Here is a 16,465-nt window from a genome sequence, read left to right on the forward strand (position 1 = left end):
ATCTTTGTTATGTCAAAAATGTCTCAGGTCAATATGCAGGAACTGGCCAAGTCCCTGGATGTTTACCTCAAGACCTGTTTTTAAAGGAATAGTTCCCCAAGGTGGGTCTGGGTTGAAACAAATCCCAGAATAATACATTAGGGAAATTCCTTGTCCTTTGGCTTAGGCTGTGGATAGGGAAGATCTTATACATTAACCCTTCACAGAGTCATCAAAGTTCAGTGGTAAGATGAAAGTCAGGGTTACTGATGATAGCCCAGTGTACAGTGGATGACATTGGTATCTTTGTTATCTGAACAATTCTAAGCACCTGTTTCAGCTGCCTTTATGGCTGTTGGAGCAAATTGTTCTCATTCATCCATTCTTTTTTTTTTTTTTGGCCTTTTTGGTGAGGCAATCAGGGTTAAGTGACTTGCTCAGGGTCACACAGCTACTAAGTGTCATGTGTCTGAGGGCCGATTTGAACTCAGGTCCTCCTGACTCCAAGGCTAGAGCTTATCCACTGTGCCACGTAGCTGCCCCCCATTCAGCCATTCCACTGGGGGAAGTCTTCACATGCCTGGGGCAGACTTTCCCCTATTTCACTGACAAGTTTGAAGTCTATTGGTTACTCTCAGCCCGTTTGTTGAGATGGATTTTTACCAGGGTGTGGCCACTGTTCATGCTACAGCTTCTTAGAGCCACAGGTGAGAGTTGGGTAGACACTAAAGGTAGATCAGTAGCCCTGCAAAGGCAAACCACTTCAGTATCTTTGCTAAGAAAACCCCAAATAGGGTCACAAAGAGTTGGACAGGACTTAAATGACTAAACAGTAATGAAATCTGCCTTCTAGTTTTCTTGTGATGTTTGAATGTGAAAATATGTTAAAGAAATGTGAGAGATCAATTACTACACACTGAAAGACCCTAAAATATTTTTTTTTCTTTTTGCCTCTTCTCCATATTAGCTGCAAAGCACTTTGTGAACCCTGAAGCATTATAGCATTATAAACTCATATCATAAGCATCTCTTTTTGACTCCTGTGCCTCATGATGTTGGAGCTGAGCCTAAGTGCTTGAAGCCTATGCTAGCTATGTCAATCTTAACAGCAGTTATGGGACTTAGGCTTAAAAAAGACCAAAAATCCAGAAAGCAATGTCTTTTCTTTTTATGGATTTGTTCATGAACATCTGAGACTGTGGGGGTCATTGATAGCTCTCTTCTTATTAGGTCATAGCTTTAGAACCAGAAGGGACTTCAGAGAAATCTAGTCCAAACATCCCTGTTGACAGATATAGAAATGGAGCTCCATAGTCACAAGGTGGTGTCAGAGGTAGTATCTGAATCCATGCTTACTACTCTGGAGCCAGAGCTCTTCCCATCATACCATTTACTGTGAATTGTCCATCTCTTTTGCTATTCACCTCAATTGTCCATGCTAATTTTTTTCTTGTATCTGGCTTAGGAGACATATATGGACAGTTTCTCTCTCCTTCAGTTTTGGATTTTAAGCCCTTATGCTCAGGTTTTCAAAACATTAGGCAGATAAAATTTTTACTGGCCCTTGTCAAGTTTATTCCACTCCTAGTCTAGGCTACCATTTTGCTATTTTAAATTTTGATTCCAAAAAGTCAGTTCCATTCTCAGATGCCATCTGCTGAGGTAGTTAATTGAATCTCAGATCTGTCCTCTCCTCAAATCCTATCTTCATTCAATAGTCGTGGTTAAAACACCACCAGTGCCTGGTGTTTGGCTTTTTGCCTCAGAAATCATCATCCCTAGGAATGTGTCCTTTTGGTATCATCATTTATCCTTACACGAGTCACTAAGATTGGTTCTGTTATGGCCTGGTTCCATTCCCCAAGGAAGCAGCAGACTGTTGTTACTGTTACTGTTGTTCATGGTTGGTTTACAGTTAGGCAACCTGACAACCTTTAGCAGGAAGTCACCACCCCCTCTTACTCAACTCTTTTTCTTCTTTATGATTTAGACAAGGATACAATCAAATAAATTTGAAACTACATTTATGGTTGTGCTCAAAATGTAGTCATTAATGGTTCTATGTTGGAACCTGGTCTCCAGGAATTGCTTGGGCATCTTTACTTGCCTCTTTGGAGTTTTAATGTTTTTATCTGTAGTTCAGTTAGTGGCATAGATGGTCTGTTTATCTAACTTGCAGGTTCACACAGGTAATAAGTAGAAGAATCAAGAAGAACACAAGTCTTCCTTGACTCAGGAGCAGAGCTCTATCTTCTGAGACACCTAGGCTCAGGCCATATAGCGGAAGAAGCACAGTATTTGAAGTAATCCGAGTTCAAATCTTGACTCTGTAATTTATCACCTGTGTGCCTTTAGTAAGTTGCTTAACTTCAGTTTCCTCATCTGTAAAATGAATCACTCACATTAGATGACCTCCTACTGTAAATCCAGGCTCCCATGACCGTACAGCATTGCATAGGAGAGCTGCCAAGAGTAGACCTCACATCCACTCCATTGTCTTTGTGCCGTCCTTTCCTGAGGTCCTTTGTCAGGGGACACTCCTATGTTACATGAGTGGTATCCTCACTTATCACTCTGTACCCAGAAGGGTGACATTTGTCCTTTTGAAATGTCGGGACTTCTCCTTGATAGCTTGGGGAAGAGATACAAAGTGGTGGTGTCTCTCTATGATGGAGAAAGTAGAATGGCTAGTGTTGGTTTCATTTCTTGAAATGCTTCTTGCCCATCATCTGATCCCTTGTGTTCTTCTCAGGCGGGAGGAGGATGATATAGCACTTAGGGAAGAATAAATAGACCATCAGGCCTGCCCCAGATCCCAAAATGGCAAAGATCTCCACAGCCGCAGTGTCCTTGCCCTGAGCACTCAGGTGGGCTGGGATGAAGGAGATCCAGACACATGAGAAGACCAACATGCTGAGAGTGATGTGTTTGGCTTTACTGAAGGTGTCAGGCAGTTGATGGGCTAGGAAGACCACCACCAGACTGACCAGAGCTAGGAAGCCCAAGTAGCTCAGCATAGCATAGAAGAGCTCTGAGGACCCTGCACCACACAGCATGGTGACTTTGGGCCCTGGCTCTGTAGAGTTCGTGGGCACTGGAGGCCAGCCTATGACCCAGAACATACACAGAACAACCTGGACCAATGAGAAGCCAATGAGGATGGCATTGGGGAGACTTGGTCCTGCCTACTTCCTGAGTCTGGTATCTGGTCTAGTGGCCCTGAAGGCAGATACAACAATGATGGTCTTGGCCAGAGTGGTGGACACACAGACTGTGAAGATAATCCCAAAGGCTGCCTGGCACAGAGCACAGGTCAGGGATACTGGGTGGCCAATGAACATGAATGGGCAGAGGAAACATAGTGCCAAGGAGCAGAGAAGAAGGTAACTTAGCCCGTGGTTGTTGGCTCTGACTATGGGAGTGTGGTGATACCCTATGAAGATGCCAAGGATGGTCAGGGAAAGGAGAAAGAAGAGAGTTGTGCAGAAGGCTAATGCCACACCAAGGAGCTCCTTGTAGGAGAGGAAGTCGAGAATCTTGGGGATGCACTGATCCTTCTCATAGTTTGGCCATTGGTCCTCTGGGCACTTCAGGCAACTGGCACTGTCTGAAATACACAAGAGAAGTTGGCTAATGAGTTAAATAAAAGCAGCAAGAGGAGAGAATTTTCACACTGGGAGATTTTCCTTAGTTATGTGGTGAATCTCCCCTTGCTCTTGACACTATACTACTGCTATTAGACCAGACTATATTCCCGTTTTTATTTTTGATGCCGCATGACACAGCTAGCTTTTATTGTGTTTGTAGTTCACTATAACTAGATATTTTCTGTATGAACTGCTTTCTCATTATGTCCCCGCCTTCCTGTACTAGTGCAATTTAATTTTTGAACCCAAGTTAAGGAGTTTATATTTAGCCCTATAATATTTAGCCCTTGTACATGATCATAGACTTAGTGTCGGAAGGGACCTCAGAAACCATCTAGTCCAATTCCCTCTTTTTACATCAAGGAAACTGAGGCTTGAGGAGGTGAGGGCTTGTCCAAGGACACATGAGAAGCAAGTGTCAAGGTGGGATTTTGAACCCAGGACTGCTGACTTTAGATTCACTCTTTTCTGTGGTTCCTTGGGGACTCTTGTTAGCTAATGCCTAGAAACTGCCAGTGTCTGAGACAAAAAGAGAAGTTGAGTGATTACTCAGAGAAAGGGATGTAGGAGCAGAGAGAACTTTCCCACTGGGGAAGAACTTTCCCTCAGTCAGTTAGTAATGAAGTGATTTTTGAAAGCTCTTTTGGAGGAGACACTGTGGGAATGATGCCTTCTCCCATTATTGGACTGAGTCCTGGTTTCTAGGTGCTAAATTCTGGACAACCTCGCTGCCTCCATGTTTAGGAAAAAGTCACAGATGTCAGGATTCTGTAATATCTGGGACTGTCAGTTAGGTCTCAACTTGTCATAGTAATTTTTTTTGGCTAGGTAATGGGGTTAAGTGACTTGTCCAGGGTCACAGAGCTAGTAAGTGTCAAGTGCCTGAGGCCAGATTTGAACTCAGGTCCTTCTGACTCCAGGGCTAGTGCTCTATCCACTGCACCATCTAGCTGCCCCTTGTCATATTAATTTGCTGTATCCTTTGATGAAAGGCTGTGTAACATATGGGAAACAATGTTGGATTGAGTCAGAGGATATGGGATGGAATTCTAGTTATCACCTGTATGACTCTTCTCTGAGCTTCTCTGTTTCCTTCTCTGTAAAATGAGGAAGTTGGGCTATATGACCTCTATAATCCTATCCAGCTTTACATTCTAAAGTTTTTAAGGACTAGTAAGCAGAGGAGGGATGCAGTGGGCAGAGCTAACAGCAATAGGACAAAGCTAGATAGAGGCAGACTTAGGCTTGATGTCACAAAAAGAGGCTTCCCAACAATGAGAGGTATTCAAAAGTAGAGGGTGAATTTGCCCTCCCTGGAGGTCTTTGAGCAAAGGCTGGATGGCTGGTCACTTGTTGCCGAATTGGGATCTATCTCATGGAAGAGAACTTCCAAATTAGGGTGATCCTAGGCCCAGTTTTGTATTTTAATACCTATTTTATACCTTTAATTCCTAAGAATTTTTTTTTATGGGAGTTACCATCTGCCTTCCACTAGGCCTTTCATATCCCACAGGTACCACCACCTGACCTGCCTATGTGCCCTAAGCCCCTTTGTTCTTGCCATCTGCTCTACCACTCTCTGCTAAGACTTCCACAGCTTTCCATCTTTATTGCAGCTGGTCTTTCTTATGTATTGCCTCCCTCAGTTAGCATGTGATCCCCTTGAGAGCAGGGACACTTGCTTTTCCTATGTATATCTCCAGTGCTTAGCACAATGCTCTGCATGTAGTAAGGGCTTAATAAATTATTTTTTCATTTATTCATTAATTTATTCATTTAATTATTAATTTATTCATTCTTCTCTGGAGGTAATAACCTAAGTTTCCTCAAATGGTCCTCCACATGTATAAGACACTCAAAGCAACAGCTTGGATTTCCCTGGACATTTGACTTCCAGGTTCCGAGAGGACATTTCTCACTGCAGAGTGAGAGAGGGACCTGCTCGTTAGGCAGACAGAGGGGAGAGAGCTGGGTGAGGTTTGGAGAAGCAATAAGAATCCTTATCAGTCATTATTAGGAGTCAGGCTTTCTGTAGAGAGCTGGTCCCCAGTCTCTACATTTCTGATTTCTCACTACTTGGGGGGAATTGCAATGAAGCACAGGTGAATTTGGATTGAGGCAACTGGTCCTATACTTACATTTTCTTCTGGCAAGTTGATATGATTTTTGATCTGGGCAGTGGACTTTTCCAGTTCTCACATTTCCAGATCCCTCTGCCCAGATGATAGCACTGCTGTTCATCACTAGCTCTTTTCCTAAAGGCTCCCTGAAGTCCAGGTGTCCCACTTTGGCTGTTTGCCAGGTGTGATCAGGATGTGATGTCAAATGCTGCTGGGATCTCTCCATCCTGAGTAAAGAAGATCTCTTCCTGGGCTTGGGAAGTGAAGTGGATGTTTCTTAAATAATGTAGGATCTGAGGAAGGAGCACATGGAAGAGGATGTGGGAGGGGGCAGCCAAAAGAGGGCTCAGAATATTGAGTTTGCTCCTATCTTAAACCTGCTGCTTTCTATTCTGCATTCCCAGGGGCTTTCTCTAGACCTAACTGATCCCCTCTACCCTAGACACTCAGAAATTCTGGTCAAAATGCTATATGTGCACATGCCCTCCAATTCCCAGCCCCAACCCTGTTCCCATTTTTCAAGTATACTGAGGATTATGGAAAGGAAGAAAAGCAAAGCAAAAAGGAAGAAAGAAAGAAGAAAAGAAGGAAGGAAAGAAGAAAAAAAGGAAGGAAACAAGTACTTATGAAGCCTATACTGTGTGCCAGGCACTGTGCTAAATGCACAAAAAATAATCATCTTTTGGAATGTCAAGAATTTTGGTTCTGGCATCATTCTTTCAATCACCCATTCAATAGCTATGATTAGGTTTCTATTGTGTGCCATTCCCTGTACTATAAGCTGAGAGGATAGACACAATAATAAAGCTCTGAGGCTGTCTCTCTTTCCATTACACTACATTGCCTCCGTAACAGAGAATCTTTTCGTGCCTACATCTCTTCCACTTGATCTTGGTCCTTCCCCATGGAATCCCAAGCCCTCTTAACCTCTTTTGCCAGTTTCCTCTTGCTCATGGCCTCCCTTATGTTCCTCCCCATGGAGAGTCAACCTATCCAAGGCAGAGTTGGACATTTTGGAAAGAGATTCCTAGCATTTTTCTCACCTGCCATGGTCTGGCATCTCCTGCCTTGACACTATGAGGTGGACCCTCCCCAGGGTGGCTGGCCCTCAGGTTCTCATAGGCCACCAGGAGGGCTTTGGATGCCCGGTAGACCTGGTATGTAGCAGTTAAATCATCCAGTTTCAGTACAGACAGATGGGAGGGTGTTAGCTGTTCCAGCTCTGTGCAGTTTTGGGCAATGCGTGCTACTTGAGGACCAGCAAGCTTTGGACCAGGCCAGGTACAGCCCAATAGCTCTTGCCAGAATAACTTTATCAGGTGGCTGTCTGGGTATGTGGCTGGGCGTAGAGTGGACAGGAAGTGCTTGAGGCCAGGCACTGGCCCTGAGTGTATCCCCAGAGATAGGCCTCCATTTAGCATCTGCCTGGCTTCCCTGCTCAGAACTGAGGGATTCAAAAGGAAGGAAGTAGACAAAAACCATATCCTGTTGGTAACATTCTTCTCCTGAAGGGCTTTGGCTAGGATGATAGTAACATGTGGTAACAATCACAGGCAATCATGTTGGCGGTGGAAATCTGGATGGCGTCAGCCACATCACCTACATTGTTGACATGGCCATCTATCCTCTTTGAGAAGCTCACACAGCCGCCATTCTTTCCAACCTCCTTCTGGAATTGCTGGTCTAGCCACTCAAAAGCACCATTATCCGAGCCCACCAGGCCCACTCAGGTCCAGTTGAAGTAGACAAGTATTTTGGCTATGGCCTGAGGTTGGTGGGCTCTATTGGGGACTGTGCGGAGGAAGGAGGGGAACCGGTGGCGGTCAGAAAACTGGGGATGTTGAGATCCATGACTTATCTGGGGAAAGAAAAAAAGGCCAAATGTTCCTGGCCAGAAAAACCCAGCTTTTGACTTGATATTTGTCGGGTCCTCTTAGTAGCTGTCTGGGACCAAACCTTACTCTAAACTTCTCACTTGAGTTGATCTTCAAGATGACTTGCCCTTTCCCAGAGTTCATTGTTGCATGGCTAAGAGATGAATTTTCCTTCTTTGAGAAATCAGTTTTTTCCCCTTAATTCCACCACTTTGGAGGGATTCATTGCAAGACTTACATTGCCCTAAAGAGAACATCCTGGCACCAGAGTAGAAGTATCATAGCATCAGAGATTTAGAGTTAGAAGGGACCTTAAACTAAATGTCCAGTAGCTCCATTTTGCAGATGAAGAAGTGAGACCTAGAAATACTGTGACCTGACTAAGGGTAAGGAAAGGGTACACACATTTATATAGTGCCTAGTATGTACCAAGAATGGTGCTAAGCACTTTTTCTCATTTGAGCCTCACAACAACCCTATCAAATGCTACTTTTCTCCCCATTTTACAATCAAGGAAACTGAGGCAGAGAGAAGTTAAATGACTTTCAGAGGGCCACCCAGCTAGTGAGTGTCTGAGGGTAGGTTTGTATTCAGATCTTCCTGACTCCAGGCCCCATGCTCTATCCACTGTGGCACCAGCTTCCTCAGGATCACATAAGTTGTACATTGCAGACAAACACTGAGATCTTTTGAATACTTTTCGCATTTTCGTGGTTGGCAAAAGTGATCTTATAATGGGTTGCCTTGTAACCCTGGACATCCTGGTCACCTCTCCTTTTAAAAATGCTTCATAGCTTATGCCTTTGGCATAAACTTTCTAAAGATCTTGGTAGAAAAAAGCCATCATGGACACTTAGGTTTATGCCATCAGAGAGACTGACTCTTATTTCTGGGGCTTGTGCTGGTCAAGGCTGGGCATACCCATAGGAGTATGGATGATGGCAAATTCCTAACTCTACCTTATTTTACACTCTTCTCCCCAAAGCCCCATGACAGGCTAATTTTTCCTTAATGGGTATTAAAACTATCCTTGAGATTTAATTGGCTTAGGGTACTAAAGCTTTGGTCATTAATGTAACCTCTTGGTTGCCTGACTGCAAAACAGCTGGGCCTCTTTCTTAGCCTTTTTGCCACGGACTAGGAACATTCTGGGAAACTGTTCCTTTTAATCAATGTTGTATCCTGCATGAAGATCTCTTAAGTTGGTATAGAAATTCTAGTGATTATTGCTTAAGCAAATCCATCATAAATGCCTCAATGAGCACACATTATAGGGAGAAAGAACTTAGCTGTACATTTCCACAGGAAGAAGAATGCTGATAACTGAGGTGGAATCTCTTGTTATTTCTCTGCTTTGGGGAAATTACTCACCTGAGGGACTTTGTAGATGGCGAGCAGCTCAGCCATGGGTTCTGACTCTGGGGAAGTTATCCCCCCTATAATTCCCAGGAGTTGGTCCTTGGGGTGGCAATCAAAGTTGGATATAGGGAGGAGCTGTCCAGATAGGAGAGCTAGAGTGCCCCCAGGGCCTTGGCACCAGAGAAACAAGAGTCATAGAGTCAGAGTCCCACCTTTTCATTTGGCAGGAAGGTGGGGTCTCTGTTAGCCTCCTCCGGGGCAAAGAGAATGCCCAGAGCATTCAGGAAAAACCAAATCTTGAATCTCAGGGAGGAAAAAAAATCAGGTTAGGATCACAGCTGCTGTAGCCTTGGACGTCTTGCTTCTAAAAAGGCACAGGAATTAAGCTGTCCTTATTTCTTCTGACTTTGGGAAAGTGAGTCTTATTTTCTTCCTTGACTAGAGGTGAGGGATGGATCTCTTGGTCCCACCCACAAGACTACTTTGAGTTTTTATTTTTTCAGTTTTCCTGCTTGGCCCCTTAGGGCAGAACTAGAAGGGATGTTTCAGAGAGGTGGATTTTAGCTTAAAAACTGAACTCGCTGCATTGGGAGGTAGTGGTTGTCCTGTCAAGTGGACAATGAGTGACCACCACCAATATGATAGGAGAGATTCCTGAATTGGACAGGTGGGAGGGACAAGAGTAGACTAGATGGCCAACAGGACCCTCCCAACTTGAAGAGTGAATTCTTATGAATCTATGATGCTAGGGGCCCTTCCTTGTAGTAGATGGTCTCTGTCGAGGGGTAGATAGGGCAAGTTTTCCTTCCTGTGAATCTGTGAAATTGACTAGCATACAAAATTTCACTGTCAAACTTCATATCCAGCAGTGTGACCACCCCTCACTATTGCCCCTCCAGTCCCCCAAAGGTCTCATGAATGAATTGTACACAGCTCACTACTCCAGACCTCCTACAAGGGGCCCAGATTCTGCCCATTAAGACTGGTGCTGCCTTGAAGAACCTCACCGTGGCAAAGAAGGGCACAGGAGGGGGACAATTGGCTCAGCCCCCAAGTGTGCTCACTACCCTGTCACTCAAAGCATGCCTGCTCACTTCCCTTTTGCCCTTCCTAAGGAATAAAGGGCAAGACTCACTGTTGGCATGGGGGCTGTGCTGGAGGCTGGCAAAAGGTCATCCTTGGTTGGACAAGCTGGGCATGTAAGGGGGTGACAGCCCCAATCATCAGTAGAGAGGTCGTGAGTGGTGCTGGGGGCAGGCAGTTGGTATGAGGCCTGGACAGAGTGGGATACGGAGGAGACTGAGAGGTAAGGAGCAGCAGTGAGCAGAGCATAGCGATGGGCTCTTCCTGTGTGTGCTTGGTAGTTTTCAGTCCTCCAGTGAGCCCTGCTGGCATCTGGAGTGTGGCTCTTCTCTGTGGCTCTGGAGCTCAGGGGTCATTGCTTTAGGGACACCGCTGGAGTTAGCCTAACTTGGGGTTCTGGCACCATGTCTGTTGTGCTGTTTCCCCTGAAGAGCTCCTTGGTGGCTGTAGCTCCTGGGTTTCCTTCTCAGCTCTTCTCCAGGCAGCTCGGCTCATATCCTGTCACTCCCCAGGTCGCTTCTTGCCTTGCTCCATCACTGCCTGAGGTGGAGCTCTGTGAGGCACCAGAGCCCTTAGCCTGAGGGGGAGCTGGAACCTGGTATGCAAGTGGTTCCCTCCTGCCACTCTCCACCAGGGCCCTCCATGCAGAGCAGGGCCCATCCTGCCCCATAGAAAGGACCTTTCCCAAAAGCCAGTTCTTAGGCCTGTATTTATATAGGATTCAGCCTGCACCCTTGATAGTCCCACACCCTCTGGGGTCTGAGTGCAGCCTGTAATCTGCAAAGCTAGAATTAGGCTAAGTGGAAGTTGGGCGGAAGTTGGGCAGAACTTGTTCCAAGGTTCTCCTGAGGTTGCCCTCATGTTCTCAGGAGGGCTCACTGTCCCCTGGAAGAGAAGCAAAAACAACCACACCTAATCCATCCCTCCAGAGTCACCGTGCAAATGCTTTCTCTGAGGCTCCAACTAGCACCGGGGGTAAAGTTTTCTTTTACAACACTGCCATTTCTTCATGAACCACCTGGTCTCCTGATAGTTTCTTTTAGCACAGAAAAAATAGTTGAGCACATCAGCTAATGTGGCAGCTGTAACTGGCAGTGTTACACATGCACACATCATGGGTGACCATAAAGGCGATTTAAATGTGCGAACACAAGGAAGTAAATTTCCCCTTAAAGTTAACCCTGCAACTTAGTGCAACGAACGAGACTTATGACTGGAATATGGCTGTGGATGAATAGGCCTAATCCAAAAGGAAAAAGGAGAGGTAAAAAGGTGGTGCTGGTAGAAAACAGCTTTATTTGTTTATGAAGTCCACGAACCAGAAGGTGGAGCTTGGTGGAGGGCATTTGCATGAGCATCAGTGGGGGCAAAGAGAGAAGCGATGTTGTCACTAGAGTCTCCTAAACACCACCTGGACCCAAAGAGGAGATAGAAGAGTTTCTGAAACTGGTCACAAGTCTGGCACAGAGGCCTGGTACAATGGTAGTGGGCAGGGTGAGGGTAGGGGTAGGCTTCAACTATCTAGACATCTGCTGGTGCTTTCTGTCTGTCATAATGGAAGAAGCTAATACTTTCTTCATTTGTCTCAATTATAATTTCATCCTTCAGAAGTTGGAGGGCATCTGCTGGTGCTTTCTCTCTGTCACAATTGAAGAAGTTAATAATTTCTTTACTTGTTTCAATTATAATTTCATCCATCAAAAGTTGCAGGAGCAAATGAGGGGGATAACTATTCTGTATCTATTTCTTACCAGCAAGGTGGGCGGCTGGGTGGCACAGTGGATAGAGCATTGGGCCTGGAGTCAGGAAGACTCCTCTTCATGAGTTCAAATCTGGCCTCAGACACCAACGAGCTGTGTGATCTTGGATAAGTCACTTAACCCTATTTTCCTCAGTTTCCTCATCTGTAAAATGAGCTAGAGGAGGAAATGGCAAACCTCTGCAGTGTATTTGGTAAGAAAACCCGAATGGGGTCATGAAGAGTCAGACATGACTGCATGACAACAACACCAGCCAGAAAGACCTGGTTTCTGGGTATAAATGAATTTGTTATAGAAGAGAAGAAATCTAGGCATGGTCTTACAAGCGCCTCAGATGTCAGGAGTCTAGAATTCAAAGGGTGAAGAGGAAGGATAGATAGGATCCAATAAAATACAGGAAAAATCAGCCTAGAACTGATGGGAAATTCAAAAAATCAAATTCGGAAGATAGAAAGAGGAGTAATTCCAATGAGAAAGAAAAATGGGAAAAGTCTAAGAGAAACCTGTGTGGATGCTGAGGAAACGCATTGACCAACATAAATCTGAAAGGTAATGCAGAAGATGGAAGCTGGAATAAATAAGGAAGGATGACTATAGTACTTGACAACCTACCATCAGAGCAGCATGGGAAGGGCTAAAGCTCAGAAGGGATGGAGACTGGTGAGAGGAGTGAAGGTCACATGGTTTTTTCCCTCTTTATTTCACTTATATGCTGGGCCTTGGGCAAGTGACCTAACTTCTCTGTGCCTGAGTTTCTTCATCTGTAAAACACACGGGCTGGACTAGATGGTCCAAGATCTCTTTCAGTTCCCAAATTAGGATCTATTATTAGGAGAAAGCAAGATCAAAGAAGGATTCGGAATAGTACTCAGGGTGGATGTCATGACAGCAGATAAAAGGAAGAAGGCAGAGCTTTGTTCTTGTGTGCTATGGCCAGGAGAATAATCTTTTTGCTGGACTGAATGAGAATGACTAACAGAGAACTGATATGCAGAATTATTAGGAAAGCTAGAAAGAAAGCCTTTATTTGCCTTTGATCATTTCAAACCAAGCCTGATGAACTTCATGCTAGGGACTGGATAGAACTGGCAGAATCAACTGTGGAGCCACTGTCAGGGATATTAGAAAGATGATGGAGAATAGAAGAGGTGCCATGAGATTGGAGAAGGGCAAAAAGGGGAAGTAAGCAGAATCTGTAAACTGTAGGCCAGGGAGCTTGACTTCAGATTCTGGCCATGTTCTGGAATGGATTATGAAAGGGATTGCTAGTGAAAACCTGGAAAGAAGATGGTCATCTCAAGGAGCCAGCTGGTCTTGCCAAGAACAGAATAAACTCATTTCCTCTTTTTTGCCAGGGTTGCCAGTCTGGGGGATACCATAGATACTGTTTTCTTGGAGTATGGCATAGTGTTTGACAAAATGTTTCATGCTATTCTTACGTGTGAGATGAAGTGATATGGGCTAGATGATGCAATCAGATGAATGAATGACAAGATCCATGAGTATTTCTTAATGGTTTCAAGTTGGAAGGATATCTCCAGTGGAGTGGGCGATCTGTGCCTGGCCCCTGGGCCATTTAACCTTCTTATCAGTGACTTGGATAAAGGCATGATTATCACATTTGCTGATCACACAAACTGGTGGATTGCTAATGAGTGGATAACAGCCAAGCTCCACAAATATCTCCATTAGCCAGGAGAATGAGTGGAATAACATAAACTTTAATAGGAATAAGTATAAAATCTTACATTTGGGCTCATATCAATATTATAAATACAAGGTGGGGGAGAAGGCATGGCTAGAGAGAAAATCTTAAAAAATTAAGAGACGGGTGATTATTGTACTAGAAATTCACTACGAGTTAGCAGTGTGATGTAGCAGGCAAAAACAACAACAAAAAACCCCCCAAACCTAATGTGATCTTGGGATACATTAGAAAAGGCATGGCTTCCAGGTAAAGAGAGTCTGTAATCCCACCAATCTTTGTTCTAGTGAGACCACATCCAGAATCTTGGGTTCAGTTTTGGGTACTGAAGATTAGGAAGGAAATTGCTGAATTACATCATACCACATTAAAACTTGAAGGCCAGAGTGGGGGTTCCATGAAGCAGCTGGAGCATCCCAGCTGAGAGCTGCCAGGCAGAGCCCATCTCCAGGGTTCCCTGGACCCAGGTCTAGCCAGTCTGAGTGATCCCTGAGTCCACCAAACCTTTCCCCATCCACAGGCAGTGACCTTTCCAAAATGCTGATGAGTGTCATGTCTACTAAGGGAAAGCAGAAGTGATAGAAGTTCAGAGGAGGGCAACCAGGCTAGGGAAGGGACTTGAGGTCATGCCGTTTGAGGACTGGTTGAATGAACTGAAGATATTTAGACTGTAGAAGAGAAAACACAGAATTGTTTGTAAATGTCTTCATGTTTTCAAAAGGTGGTCAGGGAAGCGAGTTTATATTTGTTGTTGGGCAGAACTAGGAGCATTAGAGGGAAATTGCAAAGAAATACATTTGGGCTTGATGTTAGGAAAGCCTTTCTGACAATTGTAACTACCCTGAAGTGGAACGGGATGTCTCAAGGACGAGTGGGTTCCCCTTCACTGGAGGCCTTCAAGCAGAAGCTGTATGACCACTTGTTGGGTGGGCTGTAGGGGGAATTTTTGTTCACGTATAGCCTCAGAGGTTCCTTTCAACCCTGCTTTTTCACTGTATTTGGCCTATGTTGGGGGTGAAGGGTTGTATGGGGATGTGTATGAGAGAGAAAGGTGTCATGGAGAAAAAGGGAGTGCCTCCAATAAAGGCCTTATGGAGGGTTGATTAGCCCAGATAATTAGAGTATGTTAAAATGGGGCTAAGGTCAGTGCTTCAATTCTAGCTCACCTAGTTCTGATGCTTGGGAAGGAACACCTGCCTCTGTTTTCCCCCAGCATGACGGCTCGTCTCAGAAATATGTGCTGCTGGTATTAGAACAAAGGTTGATGAGTCAAGAGGGTATAGGGCACAGCATGAACCCACCTCCTACTCTTGGAAAAATAATACAATTTTGAAGTCCTACTAATGCTATCTTTATCAAGGTGGTACAAGTTTCTATATTAATGAATGGGCTCCGGTGAACTGCTTCCTGACCAAATTAAAATCAGAATTGCCTGAGGGCAGGGGGGTCAGATAGGGCCAGACTGCTATCTGACATTGGCCAACCTCTGTATATAGACTGTCTTAATTACTTGCATTTGCTACAGTCACGATATGCATGATTAGTGATGAGACAGGTCAGTAAGCCACACAACAGAGTTGCCTGTAGTTGTGGATTAGAGAAGATGTGAGTTCGCTGGTCCTTAAGCACTGCTATCTATGGATAGCACTGGGTCCATATTGTTGTCTGTGTAGTAGTATGGTGTGTAGACATCATATATCTACATCTACAATCATATCATGTATTTACATGTATCTACATCATGTATAGACATCTGTGTAGTAGCGTGATGTGTAGACATCATGAGACCATATTTGAGTTTGAACACACCTGTGTTCAAAATCTGACTGCTGCTTACTAGCTATGAGATCAATGGGCAGGCCATGTTCCTTCTGAGTTTTCTCATTTATAAAATGGATAACAATACGCTATAGAACTTATCTCACAGGATTTTATGAAGCTCAAATGAAATAATGTGCATTGGGCACTTTGCAAACTTTAGAGCATTATATAAAAGTTGTCTGTAGCAAAGAGGAATGATTCCTCAGCTTAGAGTTCAAATCCTAGCTCAGCTATAGCTTATGTTTGTGACCTTGACCTTGGCAAGCCAATGAACTTCTCTGGAACCAAGTTTTTCCAGCTGTAAAATGAGGGAGTTGGATTAGGTGACTTCCAAGATCCCTTCCAACTCTAGCCAGAATCTTTTGACTTCAGCTCCATGACCCTTTTCCCTCAGTTGTAAAATGGAGATGAGAATACTTGTTCTACCTAGGTCACAGAGTGGGGGTGGGGCAGGGGAAGGAGAATCCTTTGTGAACCATACGATGTGTTGTGGGTATGTGGATCTTCTTGCTCTCTGGGCCCACGCACTAGTATTTGCCAATGGGACAGTTTGCCATGATGAAATGAAGGTACGTGATAGAGACAGAGAAGGGCTTAGGACTCCTGAAGGTTAAATGTGCCAAAGAGAACTTTCCCTCCTCCGGAAATCAGATGTTAGATTGGGGTTCTTTAATGAGGCCCCAAGGTTTTGATTAACATGAAATGATGTCAATAGGAAATCCCTCTGTTCCAGACCCCCAATTGTCTATCCTGAGGCTGAGGGAACTGCAAATCCAGGAACAAGTTAATTGAGTCTCCTGTGGCAACTAGGGAGCTTGAACTACGAACTGGGACAACCCTCTTCCTTGTGCCTCAGGGAGTCCGACATAAATACCAAATTCTGCCCTCAGCCAGACAGCCTGTCAGCCCGAAGAAGGACTTGGCCTTTGCCATGCGTGAGTCTGGTTTTGATGGGATTAGGGAGAAGGGGCACCATTGGCAGAGGAGGGAAATTTCCAAAGCATTCTTGACTCTCAATTTCTTTCCTCAATAGGAGAGGCAGTTGCTGGAGGGGAGCAATGGATTTGGTGTCTGAGGTCTTTGGTCTAAGCCCTAGTTCTGCTCTTGACTCCTTATG

At 44.6% G+C, this 16,465-nt stretch overlaps 1 protein-coding gene across 1 annotated transcript; it reads right to left on the minus strand.

Annotated features, from left to right (window-relative positions):
- Nucleotides 1–2,678: 2,678 nt before the first annotated feature.
- Nucleotides 2,679–14,081, minus strand: LOC110199593 (vomeronasal type-2 receptor 26-like). The gene is given in 11 exon segments (XM_078148880.1): nucleotides 2,679–3,616; nucleotides 5,285–5,303; nucleotides 5,469–5,564; nucleotides 5,826–5,940; nucleotides 5,942–6,039; nucleotides 6,790–7,280; nucleotides 7,283–7,604; nucleotides 8,992–9,114; nucleotides 10,115–10,278; nucleotides 11,382–11,473; nucleotides 13,891–14,081. Coding segments are annotated over 11 exon segments (2,649 nt in total).
- Between the last annotated feature and the right edge of the window lie 2,384 nt (nucleotides 14,082–16,465).

The sequence above is a fragment of the Phascolarctos cinereus genome, unplaced genomic scaffold (genome assembly GCF_003287225.1).
Source record: "Phascolarctos cinereus isolate Bilbo 61053 unplaced genomic scaffold, phaCin_HiC Scaffold_9;HRSCAF=440, whole genome shotgun sequence".
Taxonomy (NCBI): Eukaryota; Metazoa; Chordata; class Mammalia; order Diprotodontia; family Phascolarctidae; genus Phascolarctos; species Phascolarctos cinereus.